The 22076-nt window shown below is 36.9% G+C and overlaps 1 protein-coding gene and 1 non-coding gene across 5 annotated transcripts in view; one reads left to right on the top strand and one right to left on the bottom strand.

Moving 5' to 3' along the window:
* Nucleotides 1-783: 783 nt before the first annotated feature.
* On the top strand, nucleotides 784-855 carry trnap-agg (transfer RNA proline (anticodon AGG)). Its single transcript has one exon. It is a non-coding gene; the product is annotated as a tRNA-Pro (tRNA).
* A 268-nt stretch (nucleotides 856-1123) lies between these two features.
* The window catches only part of LOC113120124 (growth factor receptor-bound protein 10-like), a 50201-nt gene continuing 29248 nt past the window's right edge, over nucleotides 1124-22076 (bottom strand). For 2 of the 4 annotated variants that reach the window (XM_026290034.1, XM_026290032.1), the window contains 13 exons: nucleotides 13896-13976; nucleotides 11246-11402; nucleotides 9367-9482; nucleotides 7983-8057; nucleotides 7603-7740; nucleotides 6680-6790; nucleotides 6404-6502; nucleotides 5967-6044; nucleotides 5483-5599; nucleotides 5321-5387; nucleotides 5110-5197; nucleotides 4939-5032; nucleotides 1124-4461 (listed from right to left, as the gene is read on the bottom strand). In XM_026290034.1, coding sequence (XP_026145819.1) covers nucleotides 4315-4461; nucleotides 4939-5032; nucleotides 5110-5197; nucleotides 5321-5387; nucleotides 5483-5599; nucleotides 5967-6044; nucleotides 6404-6502; nucleotides 6680-6790; nucleotides 7603-7740; nucleotides 7983-8057; nucleotides 9367-9482; nucleotides 11246-11402; nucleotides 13896-13976 — 1368 coding nt within the window. In that variant the 3' untranslated portion in view covers nucleotides 1124-4314. Of the gene's footprint in view, nucleotides 4462-4938; nucleotides 5033-5109; nucleotides 5198-5320; nucleotides 5388-5482; nucleotides 5600-5966; nucleotides 6045-6403; nucleotides 6503-6679; nucleotides 6791-7602; nucleotides 7741-7982; nucleotides 8058-9366; nucleotides 9483-11245; nucleotides 11403-12161; nucleotides 12751-13895; nucleotides 13977-22076 lie in introns of those variants that run through there. The other 2 variants (XM_026290035.1, XM_026290033.1) reach the window with 2 other exon arrangements.

Genomic DNA, 22076 nt, shown 5'->3' on the forward strand with positions numbered 1-22076 from the left:
GGACTCAATTATGTCAGTGTTCCATTTTCATTCATTTTGGACACCTCATACATTGAGTGACAGAACACTTCTCTTTTATCATATATTTACATATTTGGTATTGCTGGATTCAGCACAACCCCACCTTTCCAACAAGCCATCATATGTGTTTCTATGATAATGCCAGGCAAAGCAAACACAAAGTAAATGAAAACATTCTGCATAGATATTAAATTTGTGCATGTCCGCTTATTTTAGATATGTGTTTACATGTGTCTATTTATTCCATACATCAAGATATTCACATCCAGTCTTTTCTAGTAGTTAAATCAACTTCCTGACTACAAACATGTCAAGTTTCAAAGCTCTCAGAGCTTGTGTGATTGATCTGCATTAGTTTATATACCTTAACTCCCATACGGACAGGCTAAATTTTAGTCCTTTATTGGTTTTGTGGTGTATAACAATATCTGTTAATTTAACAATCTTAGCAGTAAAATATTTTTAGCCAAGAATCCATTTCATATATGGGAGACCTTAGAGATTAAGAAAAACATTGTTGGGTTTAGTTCTACCTCCGGTAGGGGTATCTCGAAAACTAAAGCACTTTTTGACCATTTGTCACTAGCCTATATAATGTCAAACTAGTTGCTACTTTGCTGGTATTATTCTAATTACAGAGGTGTAATTAGAGTTACATAGGTGCCCTTTAGAACACATGTGTTCTAATGGACACCTCTGTAACAACAGGTTTACGCCACTAGATGGCGCTATTAATCAGTAGACGTCACCTAAAATTTCTATGGCTCGTTGGTCTAGGGGTATGATTCTCGCTTAGGGTGCGAGAGGTCCCGGGTTCAAATCCCGGACGAGCCCATCTTTTGCACTGTATGATCTTTTTACTAACCACATAGGCCTAAGGAGAAGCACTGCAATTATTCATATAATACTGTACACCTCAAAGGAGTATTGGTTTAAATCTTTTAAAGTAAATATTTATATTATATAAATTATTAAGACCATACTTGCAATTATAAGAAAACCACTGGATGTAATCTTAAGGCTCATTGTAGACACAATCTCATTGCATAATCTAAAGATTCTGAAAATCAAATCAATAGTGAAATAAAGACAACAGACGCCATTTTTAATTTAATACTGTAATATATACTCTTTATAAAAAGACATTTGTGACATAAAAATGAAAACACAATATGAGCTAAAAATATTTCACACTGGTACAAGTCGAGAGGGAATATGCATATTTGCACTTTATGCACAACATCTTCATTCTGTTTTGGAGCGCACCACATTTATATAGTCATAGATGGCGTTTTTTTACAGTGTTAGATCTACTACCTCTCCTTACAGGGGTTAAATACAACCCAGCATTGGGGGAAATATGGACATTGGGATTGGGTTGTTTTTGACCCAGCGGTTGGGTGACTGCCCAGAAGGTAGGGTTAAAAAATGTAACCCAACTGCTGGTTGAAAACAACCCAATCGCTGGGTTTGTCCATATTTAACCCAACATTTTGGCTTCACATACTTAGAGTAGCATGACTGTTACCATGTTTTTAATAGACTAAGATGCATATTAGCTAAACACACATGTGAAATAATCTCCAGTCATCTGTGTTAAGAAATTTTTTTTTACCCAAACGGCATAATCAAGGCTGGGGAAGTCGATTTCACATGCATGTTTGGCATTTCAGCATTGTGAGCCACACAACAGCACAAGTCTGATGAAAAGAAGCATCATCCAAACACTTTGAGCCAGAGTTGGATGCAACTAATCAGCGTTCACACTTATGTATTCCAGTTTGAATATACTTCGTTTTCAGACGTTCTTGTCTAACTCATGCAGGCTGGAACGGTGACTAAATTACTTAATATAACTTGTGATGAAAACCCCTGCAACCCCTGACACTGAATGCGTAAAGCTTGTACTTTTCGTAATAATTTACAAAATCGATTTACGTATGAAGCGGCAAGGAAGCGATAACGTAAGATAAGGCGGATCAGAGTTGTAGCTAACATCTGAGATGAAAAGACGTTCTTAAAGCGTTCACGAAAGTTAAATCAGCGTTAATCGTAAGTGAAAATAAAAACAGGTGCTTGTGTGGTATCATAAAGTGTTTAAAAAAAAAATCGCAGTGTGCATCGTACACACTCTCGTCCTAGGCGCGTGTGGTTCTAGCTCAGCAGTATAACAGTCAGCTGTCAGAGTTAGCATATAAAACCATAGCTTAGTCTTGCTGGGCCAGTGTTGGAAGGGTAACAAGGCGGACGTACGGGACAGACAGGACACTGCTGAAGTAGCGCCGCAGGTAACCGTACACCAGCCTTTTGCCGCTAACCTCCTTTTACAAAGCTGGCATGGGAGATAATCTCCTCACCGCATTATGTCATGCAGCCCCCGGAGGATTACAGACATGCCTGTGAGACGTGACTCCGCAAACTTCTCTATTGAAGGCCAAAAGGGTCAAAAACACGTTCATTTTTACACAAACAGGTTAAAACAAATTTATTTAACCTCTTGTTGATGTGTTTTTGGCTATCCATATTCCTTAAGCGTGTACGCGTGCGTCCCCACAGGTGCTCAGTCCGGGCCTGGCCTGTCACTTTTAGGGGTTTAACATGGCTCAAGAACAGCACAGTGATTTGAAAAGGCAGTTATTAAGCTTCGGGCTATACTAAAAGCTAGGTACGTTCGCAAAGAAACACGACCTGGAGTCAGTGTAAGAAACAAATAACAACCCTCCTGAATTGTGCTCAAGGTGGGGTACACCATAACAAAGAGGCCTGGGTCAAGTTTTAGGGGCCTTTTAAGGCCCAAGTCAAGTTTCTGATGGTTCCGAATATAAACTACACACAATCAATATGGCATTTCAACACCGGGAGCGAAATACGTGCCTCCTGAAAGGAAAAAAATGCAAATTCAGTGGACTAAAACAAACCATTGTCTTCCTAAACAGAACAAGTGATTTGGATTCAAATGATATGGATAATTCTCAAAAGATTGTGGTTAATTATTAACCCTTGAGCCATAAACTCTGATTTATACGTTCTGTTCATTCAGATTTAAAGGGACAGTTTACTCAAAAATAAAAATTGTTATCTGTATGACTCTGTAGTCATTCAGTAATCAGCAGCGTCCAAATGCTGTTTTGGACCACACTGATTTTCACTGTCAGGACAAAAAAAATAAAAAATCTTCCAAATATCTTATTTTGTGTCATACACATTTGGAACTATGGTCAGGACGACCATTTCTGACAAATGATGACATTTAATTTGTGAGCAAACTGTCCCTTTAAACTACAGTGCAACTCTATGGCATAATGTCATTTATGACAGAAATACTTGTCTGACAGTTTGGAAACAAATATGGTGATTGAATTCCACTAATAAAGCAAGTTCAATGAGAAAAATGGAGCTCCATTATAAGAAGGTGACTGTCGACACACTTTTTGTTTTTCAAAACACATTTTCTGTTGTAATCAACAATGTGTGACAGATGAAGCTCATCGATGGAGTCTTACTTATATTTAACCCAGAACATTCCTTTAAGGCAAAGCTTGATTAGAACTCCAAGCGTAACTAATTCTTATGCTGGTAATGCACAGCAATCAAGTATAATTTATTGAAGTGCAAGTCTGCTACCCCTTGCGGCTAGTCCCTCCTCCCTGACATGGAGATGTATGAAAGGCCGGGTTACATTATTTAGCTGAGGATGTGTCACCTCACATGGTCATTACTATCATCAGCACTGCACTAATCCCATCATTACACAGGGAATCCCCAGGAAGAGTTTAGAAGAGGAGAAAAATGAAACATGAAATGTAGGAGGAAGGCAAATGGGTAACAGTTGTTGCGGTAAGCTCAGGATGAAGCGGATCACCTGCTTTCAGCTTGAGAGTGCAAAATGTTCAGGTAGGAAATAACATAATACAAATCAATCGTCATCAAGTAACTTTTAGCAAAGCAAGTCCTCGCAGACAAACCACATGAAATGACCGTCCCGATCCATTTAGTTTGTCTAGTGTCACGTCCTGAATGATCAAGTTCATGAATATCACCACAGAGACTGTTTAAAAAAAAAAAAAAAAAAACTCAGGCAACCTTGTCAAATCCAAAGGACAGGGTGTCCGGGAAGATGATCTTCTCCCATTATTATTCCCAAACGTTTCCATGCTAATCCCATAGCAGTGGGTCATGCCCGTTGGTTGCGTCAGCTTATTGTGAAAATCACTGGATATTATTATTATTTTTTAAACTCCAGTTTCTCAGTTACTTTTATTTATGCATGTTGTTCGTTAGGATCTGGAGGGGTCATAAGGCCACCATGGTGCAGGGATGTTTGAGTTTGCAGGGCAGGACGCCCCTGTTGAGCTGGTAGAACTCTACCAGATGGATCAGGTCTGTGAACTTGGTAGAGCCATCATCAAGGCTAAAAAAGACCTGGCCGTCCTCCTCAAACTGCCAGAGAGAGAGAGGTGAGAATAAGAGAGATTTTTAAATCAAACTCTCCCGTCAAGCAGACAATCTTACAAATATAAATGTGGCATAATGTTGAGGTGACTGGGGTAAACTGTAAATAACTAAAGTGAAATTCCATTCACAATTTCTAAATATATTTTTATATTTACTACTTATATTTCTATAGTTTAATTTAAAAAAAAATCAGTATTTTATTTATATATAATATTAAAATATTATCCAATGCAAATTCACTAACATGCACAAAACATAAATATAATATACAATAAAAAATCAGCATTTTATATAAATAATATTAAAATGTTATACAATGCAAATTCACTAACATGCACAAAATATAAATATATATAATATACAATATTTATATATAAAAAAAAAAAAAATCACACAGTTTGCCCTGCTCTTTATTCTTGTATAAGTATAAAATACATACAAAAGTGTTTATTAGGAACTCACAGGTAAAATCTGGAAGTGTTTAATCTTCTGATGATGGCACAACGTGAGAACAAATGCTTTCGGGTTGCTCTGGCTGTCTCTCAACAGGAATAACCTGCGAGACATAAGACTGTGATTCATTTCACTGCCCACAGTAATTAATATTGCCTATAAATGTGGAAAGTGTCATACCCATCAACTTGGCCCTGCTGCATAATCATCCTGTGGGACTCCTCTCTCATAATGCGGCCATGGAACCATAACTGTGTCCTATGGATCACTTAGGACAAAAAACGCAAAGTTCACATTTAACGGCATGAAATATTGTTATTTCAATTAAAGTAGCACTTAAATCTACTGGTGTTGAAGGTGCTAAACTGTAAGTAAATGCTGCGAAGCTCACCTGAGCTTAACGGCGAGGGATGTAGGGGACTGGGGCTTCCCAAAACATTCATTCTCTGACTCCGTTTCTGTACAGAGATTTTAAATATTGTTATAAATGCAACAAAAAAAAAATGTAAACCCCTAATTAATTGCTCGAATATACATGCATCTAACTACTCACTCTCCAAGTGTGTCCCTCCTCCATGGCAGCGCTCTGAGCCTCCACAGGGTTGTCAATCACACGACCCGTCCTTCCTGAGAAATCCATGGCCACCAGTGAATTCTCAGACACACTCCGCTATAGTAAAAACAATAAGAAATCATTTATGTGTAGAAATAACACAACCTGCTATGATCAGCATTAAACCTCTCTAATTAAACCACTAAAACCTCATTAAATAGATTCTAAATGAATCCCTACAGCAATCCATGGTCATACGTTTTCCCTGCATGAAAGTTCCCAAGGCGTAAAGGAATCTATAGCCGCACGCTTCATAAGCTCGCTACTGTTGTGAGGAGATGAAGTGAATTCTCAGTAAGAGCATTTGTCAAGAGCACATGGGGTGCATGTAATGCCAGGTGAACTCACAGAAGCGTGAAAACACATTTATACCATAAAGTGCACTAGAGAGTCAGCACTGAGTAACATGGAATGTGTTTCTTACCACAGGTGTGGTGAAGTTTGATATGGCAGTCTTTCTCTGGAGTGGGCTCTTGTAGTTCTGATATAGGAGAATTCCAAACTGGGGGGAAAAAAGTATCTGGGTTAACAACAAGAATGGACAAAAGTGTGTGTTTGTGTGTGTGTGTGGGGGGGGGGGGGTGGTATCTGAGGGACAGCTTGTTCACAACAAATCTCTAGTTATTAATTATGAAAATCTATAATGTTCATAAATTACAATCCTTTCATATAGTTTTATAATGAGATTCCAGAACACACAAGATAAAAAATAAAATCTGGTGCATGCTTATTGGATTGTGGATTGTGTGACACTGAAGACTGGATTAATGGCTGCTAATGATTCAGCATTACCATTAGAGGAATACATCACATTTTTTTTTTTTGGTAATATTTCCTAATTGTTCTGTTTTTTCTTTATACCTTGAGTAGTCTGAAAGCAGTCATCCAGCACGTTCGGCTCTGCTCGTCCTCGGCACACAGCATCTTCAGCTCCTTCAGTTCTGTCCTGCCCTTACTCGGCTGTCAATCAAGCAAGATATCTACTGTCAAATCAAGGCACTATCATGCTCTGTACCAGGTGAGCCGTGAGTAGTTATTTAAAGGGGAAAATCAATGATTTTGAAATTGTGCCAGCCATGCCTCCTCTATTATCAATGTCAAAGATTTTGTTAATTTACTAGCCTGCATTCTGCTCACCTTAATACAGAATTGGTAGTCTGTGGGCGCGTTGTGCATCTTTCTGCCCGTCGTCACAGTGAAAATATTGCTGTCCTCTAAGTCCGACAGTAATTGCAGGTGCCTTGGCTCCTAAACAACACAATTATAAATTCATCACAATACAACTCACAAAGACAGACCTACATAGTGACCACTATAAACAATGAGAACAGTTATCCTGAAATTCTTTATTTGCCATTTATTCTAAACAAGTTTGATGGATTTGTATTATTCGCATTACAAATTGAGAAAATGTTAAAAGGGACAAATTAACATAAATGTGTTTGTTTGTTTGTTTATGGTACTTCTATTAAAGCCTTTTCACACTGAATGCAAAAATTTGGAGCGAATGTTTGGCATGATAATGCTTTTGATTTGAAAAAAAAAAATCGATCCCTGTGGGGCTATAGATAGTCTTTGTTTCTGGTGTAGAACCAAACTTTATCTTAATTTATTGCTGTAAACTGAGCAACGGACCTTATATGAGATGCATATCTAAAGAAAACTGTACTGCTCGTTGGCGCCACCTAGCTGCAATCAGTTTGTGCTCCGTGTGAAAGCACCGTTCGTTTGCGTTTCGTCTCACTTTTTCATATTACACTCAGTATGAAACAGCCTTAAATGAGTAAATAACAATAATATAATAATAATTACTATAATTAATAGTGATAAAATTTAAATTAAGCTCTTTGTAATATTACAATTTGAAATGATAAAAAAAAAATGTATCCCAGGCTTTCAATGTGTACTTAAACGTTTGGACTGCACTGTATTTATATGCAAGCAAAGTTAGGAATAATAGATGCATAACAGCTGTCTTTAGCTGTAAAAACACTGATACGCGCACAAATACATGTCAAATCTTAAGACTTTAATTAATATTCTATTAAAGACAAGCTTGCCTTTGACATTCCTTTAGTAGAGCAGTACAATCCAGAACGGCGCAAGAACATATATAGCTTTTTCCAGGACTTGCGGCCCGTGTCTTTCATATAAAGGAAGCCCTGGATCTCTGGACAGCTGCTGGAATTCAAGAAATTCTGCAAAGGAGGTGGGGGGGGGGGGCAGAGGACCATCTGGAAAATGAGTTCTTCAAACCTGGATGCCTTTCATGCTTTAATAACATGGCCTTTTTAGTATCACAAGACATGAGTATGAATTTCAAAAGCTGTTTGAATTCACTAAAATGCTCTTTCAGCTGCAAAAGAGTGAAGCACGGGTTCAAAATATGGGCTTATCCAGATTTTGCTGTGTCACTGATCCATCTGCATCTCTTCCTCACCTGTAAGAGCTGTGACGGTGGGATAGAGCCATTCGTTTCCTGACACCACGCTACCATCTGCTCCGGAAAGAAGTTCTGTGAGAGGAAGATAAAAGATGAGAGGTAAAAAAAGACTGTCTGCACTGAACACATGCCAGCAATTCACAAGAAACGTAATGGAACAACCAGTGCGTGTATGAACTAGGGTTTGAATGATTAGTAAAGAAGCCATATATAATTCATCTATTTTTAGGATCACCTGACCAAGATCAAATGCCTTCCCTAGTACGCAGTTACATAAGATGATTGTTACTAGACTGAGAACAAAAGAAAGGAACCAACTGAATTTCTTACCAAGGTTTGAACGTGCAACTTTTACATACATATTCATATACATAATCATGTACATGTATAAAATGATAAATCAGTATATTACAATGATTTCTGAAGGATTATGTGAAAATGAAGACTGGAGTAATTATGCTGAAAATACAGCTTTGCATCACAGGAATAAATTACGTTTGAATGTATATTAAAATAGAAAAGCGTTATTTTACATTATAATATTTCACAACATTTTTTTCCTGTATTTTTGATCAAATAAATGTAGCCTTGATGATAAGGAACTCCTGTAAAACATTAAAAAATCATTCTGATCTGTGATTTAACCAGTAGTGTGTTTGTGTGTGTATATATATGTGTGTGTGTGTGTGTGTGTGTGTGTATGTATGCATGTATGTGTACAGTTACTCTTACAAGTTGAGCAAAAGAAACATGGTAATTAATAAGAAATGCCCGCGCGCACACACACACACACAAGCTGAAACTCATCTAAAGCTAATGAGTTGCACTAAGCACTTGCCAAAGCCACGGATTACCAAAAGCAGGTTAAGTGCTCTGTCAAACAGACTTGGTCTAACTGGCCCAAAGATGCCTCAAGCACTGACACAGACTGTACATACCGTACTAAAGCACAGGCTCAAATAAGATTAAGCTTTTGCATGAACATTTTTTCCAGCGTACAAAAAGTCCATGGCTTAGAGAGCGGGATAAAATGTTTCACAGTGTTCACACCGTAAGACGCTTATACGACACCGGTTCAAATGTACTTGCCAGAATGCCATCAGTTAAAAGGTGTTGAGCACTGGCTTATAAGAAAAAAGCAGGTTTCTTGCTTAGTGAGGTGAAACACGTACAAGCTGTGCTAGAATGGGAGCTTTTTCTCACATATGGAACACAGGAATGTGGGAACTTCACCTTTTTTTTTAGATATTTACATATTTAAGGGATTTATAGCTGTATAGCCTTTCATTTTAAAGGATTTAAGCTTGAAGTGGTGATCTTGAGAAGCAAGGAAACACATGGGTGGGCTGAAGGAGAACGGTTGCTCTCTGTGACAACTCACCAGTGGGTTTCTGAAGAACTCGTACTTGGCATAGTTCTTCCTGAAGAGAAACTTGCTCTCTGGAGACATGCAGGCCTGCACAGGAACAACCAGTTCATGATCTTCTAGGCACCTTTCTGTATTCAAACACAGATGACATCAAAATGGGGTTAGTTACTGGCAAAGTGGCCATTACTGCGTTAATCGATTTTCACAAAATCACTTTAAGATTGCTAAACACTTTGTATAAGAGTCATATGGGATGTGTTGAGACCTTTGAAGCTGGAGTATATTAAAAAGACTCTCAAGGGGAATCTTTTTTTGCTAACCACTAACCCATAGTAATTAAAACATGTAGTAAAAAAATACAATTAAAGTTAGTCTTTAATAAATTGTAATAAATATATGGAAATGCTTATAATTAACTACTTGCATTATATATATGCATGCATATGTATATATGTTTGTGCATTGGTGTGTGTGTTTAAATAAGGTTTATATTTTCATGCTCTAATACTCGTCTTAATAATAATCCCAATACACCAGAAATATGCACTAATCGGTTGTACATTTAAATGTAAAATTTACATTCATGCATTTGGCAAAAGCTTTTATCCAAATTGTCTGACAAGTGAATTAAAGCTATAAATTTTTTTTCAATTATGCATGTTCCCTGGGAATTAAACCTATGATCTTGGTGTTGCTGAAGGCATGCTCTACCAGTTAAACAACAGGATCAGACACGTTGAAAATTGTCATATGTTATATTTCAATATCCAGCACTATGTGATGCCCAATAATGAGAAAACGAGCCAAACTATCTGTACACTGTAATGTCTGTGCAGTATAGCAGTACTCATATATCAAAGACAAAGCACTGGCTCAAACCCCATCTAACGTATCTATTGTGTATTTGATCCCTCACCCTCTAATTCACTCCACCGAGAAGAGCACAAGAGAAGGAGAGCGAGCATGACTCTGTGCAAGAAAGAGAAAGTGAGAGGCATTGCAGAGGGATGAGGTCATGTATTTAGCCTGATTGCACCGAGGGCTGATGGCAGCAAAGTCAGCAGAGTCTCTCTGCTAATGGCTTACATAAAAGCAACGTTTCTAGAAGGTTTCCGTAATGTTGGCACCCTAACATCTCCGCAAGCGATGAGGGGAACACATCCAACTACACCAAATAATACTTGGCCTCAACAGAGATGTCAGCTGACCAAAACAGACCACACCCTGTCGTATTATGACATCATACCGTGTGATGCGCACAATCAGCTTCTATGCAAAAGTCACGACTTTCTTTTACAGTGGACAAATTAAAATAAAGACCTGATTGTGTCAGCCCAAATTATTTCAGAAGCTCAATAAAGGGATTTTTAACATCCTACGAGAGCAATGACTGCATCTGTAAAGGTCAGGCAGTTAAATCTGTTTAGTATGATTTAGACAAGGGTTAATCTGTAATCTGCCTGAGAAATAGGCGGCCACACGTGTCCTCATTGACTGCCTGTGAGATTAAGCACTAGTTCTTCGCAAACCTTGTATTTTTTCTTCGCAAACCTTGTATTTTTTCTATGCCCCCTTCCTAAACTATCTGCATTGTGTGTACTTTTTTCTTTCCCTTCAGGTTATACGTTCTATGAGCAGCTGTGCATACAAAATGTAGAGCCGTACGTGATGTATAAAGTCATTTTTGAGAGCTGAAGTGTTAATAGGAGAACAAATATGTGTGTGTATATAAGACTGGGCTTGCTGAAAGGTGATTTCCTGTTACACAAAGTGCAGTGCACTGGGAACCTAATGTCTCTGGACAGAACAGCCTTTGCTCTTAGACTGAGTGTGTGCCGCATGCACAAGTCATATGGACTTAGCAAATTAATGTACACGCATGTTTGCTTACCCAGACCAAGCAGGGAATGATGCTCCACTAGAGACCAGCAGTTGTCATCCAGGCAGTGGTTCTTGTAGACCAGGAACTGACACACATCTCTGGCCGTCATGTCGGCCGGGACTTCCACAACTCTTCCCACGCCATCCTCGCTGAAAACCTTGATGATCTATTGAAGACACACACAGAATGTCAATTACAGATGCGTACGTTGCTTACTCTGACCTCAAGGTGATGTTCTCGAGAAGTATAATTTGTCAAACAATTACAAACCGACTTTCACACAATCCTTCAGCCGGGATAATTACACAGCTTGTGTTCGACAACTTAGCCTCAAATTGTAATGCTCCTGAGTGAACCGTTTAAACAAATGTATGGGCGTCATACGCAAAGTTCTCAGTTATGTACAAATTATGCTGATGCTTGATGGAGGGAAAAAAAAGTTTATTTGCCCTTCTTTTTTCAAGTTTTTGTCACTGCAAACCATGCATATCTCTGTTTATGTGGTCTTTAGCTCAATCCACATTGACTCTTATCGTGCCCTACGCTCATAAGCATGACTGACTTGAACACGCACGCACAAGAGGATATACTCCATTAAGAGGCAGAATTCACGTGAATGCCGAAGCCAACGGACCAGAAGAGAAAAGAAGAGGAAAGGGAGAAATATTTCCAATTTCAGTGCATGCAAAACAAGAAATTATAGAAATGTATTTACATGTGCAAGTGCAACTAAACATACGCATTCATGCACAAAAGCATACATTTGCAGCTTTAATTATTATAGACACTTTTTGAAAAACTACAAGCACAGAGGAAGCAATTTATGCACGAAGATGATTCGCATGACTCAATTTGAAATGTTTTAGACCGGCATCTGCAAGATGTGTAAGGTTTTCTTGGAAAAAGAAGTTAGTGTCAGACTTACCTCTACTGCCTGATACAAACAACAATCCGGCGAACACGATGGCATTTTCACTCTGAGACAACCTCTGCTCACTCACACGGTGAGAGAGAGTGAGAGAGTGAGTTAGAAACAGAGAAAGAGAGAGAATGAGGGAGGAGAGAAGGGGAGGAGGAAAGAAAGTGAGAGGATGAGAGGAGTTGAGATTGGGCAAAGGGTTGAGATGAGACTGAAACGAGAGAGGGAGAGAGAACAGAAGGGAGAGCGACTCAGCTGACAAGCAGCTTGTGTCTTACAATACTCGAGTGGATTAAGTTGCGAGAAAGATGACTGGAGAGAGGGCTTTCATTTGTCAATAAAATCTATATAATGGTTTTCCCTTCATTCCAAATATAACTAATTATTCTATGGAACAAAAGTGATACATGGGAAAGGACAGTCTCAGAATTATTGCTGAATCTTAATTCAAATATAGTTAATGTCAGTGATGGCAAACCTCCTAGAAAATGTGACTGTAATAAGTGTATTTAACGGTCATTTAACCATGAAATGTTTTCTACAAACCCTATAGCTGCTTTACAATGAGTTAAAGACAAATAATAATAATAATAAAATGTAATGTAATGGTTTTACTTTATTTTAGTTTTTAAAGTACAATAAAAACTAAAATTTTCAAATGGAACAATAATAAATTACATGAAAACTGTAAAGTAAAACAACTAGTAAATAATTATTGTGGATTTCATTAAATTTGTATTATTATATATCAGGCTTTGAGAAACTCGCATTACAAACCATTAATAACAACAATTCTTCCTCTATATATCCCCGTCCATCTCTTCCTCCCTCTCTTAACTTACCTTCCATCATCTCTCCTTTTGTCTCTCCCTCTCTCTTTCCACAGCCTCGCTCCCTCTTTCTCCCCCACATCAAACTTCGACTTGGCTTCTGTCAAAGTTTCAAATTCTCTCTGGTTCTCAGAAAGCCTTGAGACACAGCCCCACATCCAGCTCTCACGACACACACACAGAGTGATATTTTGTTCTCGTTCTTTTTTCTTTACTCCCATTTCCCCCCTGAAGTTTAGCTTTGAACTCCACAGCCAAGGAAAACCGTTCCTTCTCTTTTTCTCAAAACTCAGCATATCACAACTGGAGAGTGTTTCTTAAACACACACAACAGAGGCCAAATCCCAGCGAAATCCCTCCTCCCACAACACTTCCTCAGTAAAACTAGTGATTTTCTTTCTCATAGTCAACATTATCAAAACCGTACAATTTCTCACTATTTGAAGTATGTTCGTGTTCATTTTAAGAGTGGTTAAGTATAAAAACTTACATAAGTATATAGTATATAACTTATATAAAATGTACTATATATCTTGTGTTCCTGCGGCTCAAGTGGTAGAGCATTGCATTAGCAGCACAAGGTTGTGGGTTCGATTCCCAGGGAACACATGTTAGATAAAAAATGTTAGCCTGAATGCACTGTAAGTTGCATTGGATTAAAGCGTCTGTTAAATGCATAAAATCAAGAACACACACCATTCTGTCCTCAGACAAAAGAGAACAGTATCATGTAATCTGACTCGACACCATGAAGAAAAGGATGTTGGGGGTTGAGTTATTAGTAAGACCATTATAGAAGTTGAAGCTGTTTGCAGAGCATTGTTTCATTGCTCATTCTTAGTTATACATGTACCATTCTACTGCTGGAAATGCCATTTTTTACAAAGCTTTATGATGTAATAGCATTTACCCAATGTTGTTCAAACGCATCGTCACAAATGCTTGCTCTGCACCGCTCCATCCCGCCTCTATAGGTCATATGGGAGCATCTCTAAATGTAAAAAAAAAAAAAAAAGTTTTTCCAAACATTCACATGACAACATCACAACAAGTGTTTGTTTGGAGTCAATAGAGGGTTGTTCAAGCATTGTTCCCAGTTTATATAACGAGGGAAGAGGTAATCCAAAAATAGAACAGAGTCATAGTATATGGCCAGTATTTCTGATACATAAGTTTCTGTGATTATATATGCACAGATATAGAGAGAGTTATACACACGAATACAGTTAAATAGACAGAAATGCAGTTGGATGGTTAGACAGACAGATAACACCGTTATAGTTAGACAAGTATACAGATTAATATAATTAGACAGCAAGGAATATAGTTAGGCATGTATACAGTTAGAAATGTGTATAGTTATATACTTAAACAGGTGCATAGTTAGATATATCGTTTAAAGGGGTCTGTTTGACAATTGTTTAACAATTAACAATTGTTTTCATTCAGAAATGCTGCTGAAGCCCGAAATACAGGAGATTTTCTCCTAGTTCTTCCACGGTTAATTTCAATTTTGCTTGAATAATTTATTTTCTACAATTAGCGATGCTTGTATAGGCCAACTCAGACGTTTTCTGCAGCTTACACCAGTTTTATTGAGTCTATACGGTTGAAATAAAATAAGTTGCCTAGACCGGGGGCTATAATAAATATTTGTGTATTATTATTACTACTACTATTATTAGCCTATTGAACGATCCTCCTTCTATTGCTAAAATAACAATCAAATTGGAGCAGCAGCACTTTTATTGCCTCCACGTTCAGAATTTATATTTAATCCAACGAAGATTTCAGTCTGACTTAATAGCGATATAAAAATCACATATTTGTAATATTATTCAGTAATAATATCAAATGTATCAATGCAATGATAATTTTCCACATTCATTACTGTTAAATCAATTAAGTAAATGGGGAAAATTTACTAAGTAGTGTATTGCAGCAGGTGCACAATAAATTTTCATAAGTGGCAAGGTATTACTGCTGGTGGGAGGGGCCCCATCGCCTTCTTTGCGGGGGTGCCTCAGAGATGAGCGGTACGCCACTGAGCACTATAAATTGTTCTTCACGAGCACAGTAACTGAGATTTAAAAGAAAATGCTCAAACTATAACACAGATTTAATAAACTATGCATCAATATCTCTTTCTTTTGTGCTTTGAACTTTTCTATGTGGAGCGCTGTGCCTGTGCGCTGTGACCCTTTCAAATCATAATAATTTTGCCCAGTGACATATTATTCATAGTTTTTCTTGTTCGTCTTATCTATCATATGTTGCTGCCTCATTACTGTGCTTTAATTTTAAAATAAATGTCATTTAATTTTATAGTTGGCCCTATATATTGATATATAAATACATTACTTTTTCATGAATGTATTTTACAACAATAAAAAGAGCAATGTGTAACATTTTACCAGATTTAGTCCTAAAAGTTTAGATTTTATAAAATTATTGTACATTTATGATTTTTCTAGAGTAACTTTCGCTACTGAATTATCTAAACTAGTTGATAATAGTATTTTGTAATGGATTAAGATAATATATATTTTTTCATTATAAGAAAGCGGTCTATATTTAGTATTGTGTGTAAGACACAAAAGAGTGATGATCAGTTCAACACACATTGAGGTACAGAAATACTACACCGAGAAAAACAAAACAAAAAAACAAACAATCGCAATGGTATCAGATCGATATCGGCCGATACTCCGAATTTTTGGTTTCAGATCAGTTCTGAAAAAGTTGTATCGAACCACCCCGGATGGACGAATGGATGGATTGATGGTAAGACAGATAGACAGATAGTAAGATACACAGACGTTAGAAAGTGTAATACAGATAGAAAGTTATAAAGGCTCTCAAAGGGAAAGTAAGACATACAAAGAGAAATAATAAGTGCAATGCAAATCAGTGTCAAACTTATGTGCATCTGAAAACTGCAGAGAGAGAGAGAACAGACCATGCTCACAAGCACACAGATGCATGTATGCATGCATGAGCATATGTGGGTGAGAAACCAATTAAATTGAGTGACTACATTGTATGGACACTATTAAGCAAGACTGACCTCCACAGTGAAAGATCAAAGACATTTGGAAACAAGAAGCTATCACAACTGAATAATCGGAAATGGTCCATCTAACATAAACATCCATACATCTAAATGGAAATCATGTTTAATAATGTACAATTTGGCATGATAAAACCCTAAGATAAGTTAGAAAAGTGCAAGAGACAAACTAGGAGAAACCTGTGGCTGTGTGGAAAAACGGCCCCCGCAAGTTCATTTGTAAACAACCCTGTGTGCTGCGATCACTCACCTCGCTCTTATTACCTTACTTGACAGAGCAAATTAGATTTTAACCCCACACAGGCCTGACAGACATGCATTTACACTCAGATGCAGGCATTATTACCACCCACAGTTTATTGAACTCTGTGACCCAGTGACATCACAAACATGCTGTAAAAATCCACATTAAGAGGCAAAAATATAACCAGCCCTGACATACATTCACACACGCCTTTGTTTAGAGATCTCAGGGGATAAACGTCACTGACAGATTTGGAAGTTTCAGGTTTCATGGAGAGGAACCAGTCTGTGTGTGAAATACAGAGAGAGACACATGTTTGTGCAACAAGATGTGTTTGACGGTTTATCAGCAAGTGGAAACAACCCCAGAATGAATGAAGAAAAAAAACAGTGAAGAACAGGATACACAATAACACAATATTACATATGCATATCAAAAAGTAGAGTACAACCATCCACATTAACATAGGTAATTCAGTTTTCCAGATTAACGGCATTAAAAGTATTTAATGCAATTAACGCAGGGGGTCATTTTAGTATAATCAATTTAAAATATATAAACAGGGTTTATACAGAGATTCTTAAATTGAATTTACTACCTTTTTACCACCTATTTTACTACCATCACAATATTTTTACTACCAACACGGCTTCAAACTTCAACTGTAGCAGTGTTAAGTGTTAAGTGACAAGTAAAGACATGAAATATCTTTCCATAATTAATTAATAACATATTTAATCACAATTTAATGAGGCAATTATAACTTAATTTCAACACTGGGAGGGAGAGATAGAGAATCAGAGAGAGCGAGAAAGAGAAAGCCAGGAGAGGTTCTGTAGGTGTATGTGAGTGTGCATGTGTGTTAGGGCAAGTGAGTGAGCTACATTCAAGTAAGAGGGAACTCTACCATAGGACTTGGACTAATCAAGATATCACAACAGGCCTTGGTCCACAGGATTTACTCAATGTCAAAGAGTAACAATTACATAAAAATTAGAAGACAGACTGGACCTTTAGAATGAACAGCTACACAATGTGTAATAATAAAGTGCAATTGTACACTATAATAACAGTATTTCATTAAAAAAACAAATAACTTCTATTAGTGCAAATTAGTGCTGGGCAAGGATTAAGTATTTTAATCGCGATTAATCTCATGATTTTTCACGATTAATCGCAACATGCGCAAAATTCAATAATGAAATCAAATGTAGTGTATTGTGTAATTTTATTCTTTCAAAGTTCTGCTGAATGAACAAAAGTGCAATAACATTTGGTTTGTCAAAACTTAAAACAAATAAAGTGCTTTTTTACAGCAGTTAAAAGTTAGTAGCAGTTAACATTTCTTGTAAATCTTAACTTAAACATTAATGTAATCAAATTAAATATAACATTAACGTATAAATAAAACATTAAAACATTAATGTTTTATTAAATAAAGTTTTGTTTAGTTTGCAAAAACATATATATATATATATATATTATTATGTCCAGAACCTCGTTAATAACATTTTAACTGGCCCCTTCCGAGCAACAACATCAATCTCCTTTAAGAGACTGAGAATCTCAGTCCAAAAAAATAATAAAATTAAATAAAATCTTTCAGTGATGCAGGTTGAGTGGACAAAATTAAATGCATTTATCCATTTGTTTGGGCAGGTGATTTGCTGGCATCAACGGTGTGCATTGCATTTAAGTGATACTTCAGACTCGAAGTGCTCCGATGATAAGAAAATTCAGCTTTGCAGTGGTTACAAATAGCTTTAGTTCTATTAACTCCACTGTGTGGAAGAGGTTTAAAATATAAATGTCCATTTAAGATTTCGTTACCTTTTTCCATTTTTCTGTCCGCACCTGATATTTTCTGTTTCGCGCTCTAGCTCTCTTAGGCACACAACAAATGCTTTCATTGGTTGAGACGCTTGATGACGCTCATCCCAAGCAGCCGCAGTAGCCTACTGATAAACATCCCATCCCTCCTGTGACCCATGGTTTGTGTTGTATTCGGTTGTATTATTACAGTCTATCTATGTGTATTCAAACGCAGTGAGCAACGGACTTTTAAAATAAAAAGTATGTTAACGAGCGATAAATTAATTGTCGGCATTAATTAATTAATGCGTTAACGCGATAAAAACGCATGAACTTGCCCAGCCCTAATATATATATATATATATATATATATATATATATATATATATATATATATATATATATATATATATATATAATTGAAATACACAAGTTTAAATTCAGAATTAGCATAAAAAACTGAAACCCAGCATAATCCCACATATTTTTAGACCATGATCCTCAGTGTCCATGTCACTCCACAAACAAGATCAAGCTCCAGCAATTATCCGTACATTGTTTCTCCTGAAATGTAATTTTCCAATTAACTGACATCAAACGACCAGACATAAAGATACCACTCAAGAAGAATTAGGAATCAAAAGGGACAAGGGTCGTTTGAAGAGACGATTATTTTCTCATGATGATGTTTTTAGTAATGTTGACTCATGTCATCTCTCAGGGGTTTGTTTGTGCTGCAGTCAGCTGACTGGCCAGTGTGTAAGTGAGAGAGTTTGTGTGTGTGTGTGTGTGTGTGTGTGTGTGTGTGTGTGTGTGTGTGTGTGTGTGTGTGTGTGTGTGTGTGTGTGTGTATTTTTTAGTGTGTCCTAAGGCTCTGGCACACAAACCGAATCAAACTGGTGTTGAGTGTACACTAGGGTGGAGACAGGATCCACACACACAGACATATCAACTCCGCTGCGACAGTGTCTCGTTTCACAGCACAAAACTTTAATGGGTCACCTGGGAGGAGATTTTTGGCAAAGGTTCTGCTAAATGGGGCATTTGAGTTTATTTGACTGTGTGAACTAAGAATACAAAGTGGTTCTCACACAGAGCGTGACTCAGGAGACAGGTAAACAAATATATGGATTGTCAGTGGTGTGATAGATCTAAAAAGTGTTTAAACGTGCACCATCTACTTAACCGCATGAACAAAACGGGGAAAGTAATGACTTCTCACCCTTCCAAAGTCAAAGTTTCTTTCTCCTTACAAATCATGCCTCGGATGGTAGGTTTAACAGGTAGCAAGGTATAACAAAGGAGCCATGCTAACTCAACAATAAAACGAGTGGATATGTAACACACCCGATCCAAAACTACCCTAATATTGGGTTTATATTAAACACAACATTCTGGAAGACAGATATGCAATCCAAATAACTGTTAATTATTACATGTGCTAATACATTTAAACCTTTTTAATTATTGAAAACAAATCATTTAATGTAGTTATCAGTTAATGTACTGTCAAGAAAATGAATAAATCTTAAACGTTCAAAGTTAGAAAATTAAATGTTAATTTTTAAAGCCAATACCAATGCTTTAATATTAATTAATTGAAACTTACACTAATGCATTTTTAAAATGTAATAAATGCTGTGAAATTATTATTCATTAAATCCATGTTAGCTAATGAATCAACTAAGATTAATTGTATATAAAAACACCTATAGATATATCAAATTATTATTATTTGTGAAAAATACTAGTGGTTTTTCAGTGTGTATATGACTACATAAAAAATATGAGAATTCAATATTTATATATTTCTCATGGCCTGACAATGCCCTGTTCACAAACATTCAATTTTACAGGTTTCGGTTCCAGCTACTTTCTGCTGACTCACTGGGATTTTGGGCATTACACCCAGTAAAGCTCCTTCATCATTGTTAAAAATGCTAAATAAATGTGAATTAAACTGTGTGACCTTTGCTACTTACAGTCTTACCTTGAACACATAAATGTGACTGACCATGCCTCGAATACGAAACAACTGTGTGTGTCAGGTAAACAAGAATTAGAAAGAAATAGGTAGTGTTTCAATTGAAATTTGTTTTAGCAGTTCTCGTATAGAAACTATAGCACACACCCATGTATTCATATGTGAAAAGTCACACGGTAAATTCTGTGGAACAAACTTCTTAAGACATCCTTCTCATCTTGAATGAGCTTTGGATGGATGGGAAATGGGGGAGCGCAAACAAGACAAACGCTTTGTGCAAACAAGCAAGGAAACCAGACGCCTAACACACAACCCAAACAGTCAGCCATTGCATATGTAATGTAATATGGCAGAGACAAATTAAGGATTGTATAATGTTTTACACTCTCTTTACACGCGAAACTAGACAGCCATTTGAAGAGAACAAGAAAGATGACAGAGAAATTCGATTTTTCCTATCAGGCAAAGCATTCATGGAAAATTTTGTCAGCTGACCGCATCATCCTGAGGACAAGACTGACTAAAAAAAAAGTGTTGTCTCATGCTGCTTGAAGCAGTTGAGTTCAGTTATAAGATAACAAATGTCAGCCAATCATCAAAGCAAAGCTAGTTAGCGGGCGTCTAAGCTTGTCTGAACTGCAGTTTAAAGAGGAAGTGAGGACATGGTATACAAAGGTTCCTTTTACAACTTACATGCGGTCTTCTTTTGAAGTTAGAAGACAAACAATGAAATTCAATGGAATATCTAATCTGTGATACTGTTATTTCAGAAAGAGTCAGTTTGGTGTGAGGGAGTCAAAATAGCTATGAAAATTCTCAAAAGATGTCAAGTTTTGCTGGGTTACTTCTTGTAGAGTATATTGCAGTATTGAATATTATGTGGCAGATGTGACTTTGAAGCTAAAATAAATACAGAGTGAGAAATAGAAGGAAAGTAAAGGGTATTTTTTCCTATCTAAATACTATTACAACACCTTGAAGGGTTTGAACCTGCAACTTCTGGATAACCAGCCCAAGTTTTTCACAACTAAGTTATTTTGTTAATATAATCACGAAAACAAAATCATTTTTGGTTACTTGAAACAATTTACATGTTAAAAGAAATATTAGGTCACAATACTGTACTTAATAAACTAGTATCTTTTCTTTCCTCAAACTCCAAATATGCTTATTAATGCTTAGTAGTTGTTAATTGTGTGCATAGGGTAGGATTAGTAAAATGTATTAAAAATGAACAAAAACTCAAAATTAAACCAATAAAATAAATGTAATTTCAATTATTAAAAATCTATAATAGCATCTCAAAGATACTAAAATAACACTGATTAGTACTAAATGTTATGTATATGTTATGGTGGTGATCCAAAAAAGAGATAGGCTTGTGTAACAGTAAAGATGGGTCATGTGATATCATCATTCTCAAAGAAAACCCAATCCAAGAGTCTGAACATTCTGTTCTCTGTCAGCATACAAATTTATACCAGCATGTAAATAGAAGACATGATATATGCCATTAAATGAAGCTGTATTGTTTTGTTGTTAGTGTATGTTCCAAAAATCCAGACGGTCTTAAAATAAAGATGACTAATACATTAGGTGTTACTATCGCTCACACATGAACACACAGATGTGTCTGGGTTGGTTTTGTGTGTGTTGCAAGACCTCAATCAATTGTCACTTTATGGTCTGAATTTACGAGAGTCTTGAGGGCCTGGTGTCGTTTCGCGCTGTACACAAACTCACAGACACGCACCCCCTGCGGCTCCGCGCTCTGGCTCACCGCCATTAATCACTCGCTCGCAGAATCCAGCGTAGGTCACGGCAGGTTCAGCGCTTGAAACTCGAGTTACTACATCAGAGATGGATCACTCGTGCACAGAATGCCGTATTAGTATTCGTACGTGCTTGAGGGGAAAGCTGACACACATAAATAAAGAAAAGAGTAAATAAGAAAACCTAGCGAATCCTAATTATTCCCACT

The sequence above is a fragment of the Carassius auratus genome, chromosome 19, assembly GCF_003368295.1.
Source record: "Carassius auratus strain Wakin chromosome 19, ASM336829v1, whole genome shotgun sequence".
In the NCBI taxonomy this organism is placed as follows: Eukaryota; Metazoa; Chordata; class Actinopteri; order Cypriniformes; family Cyprinidae; genus Carassius; species Carassius auratus.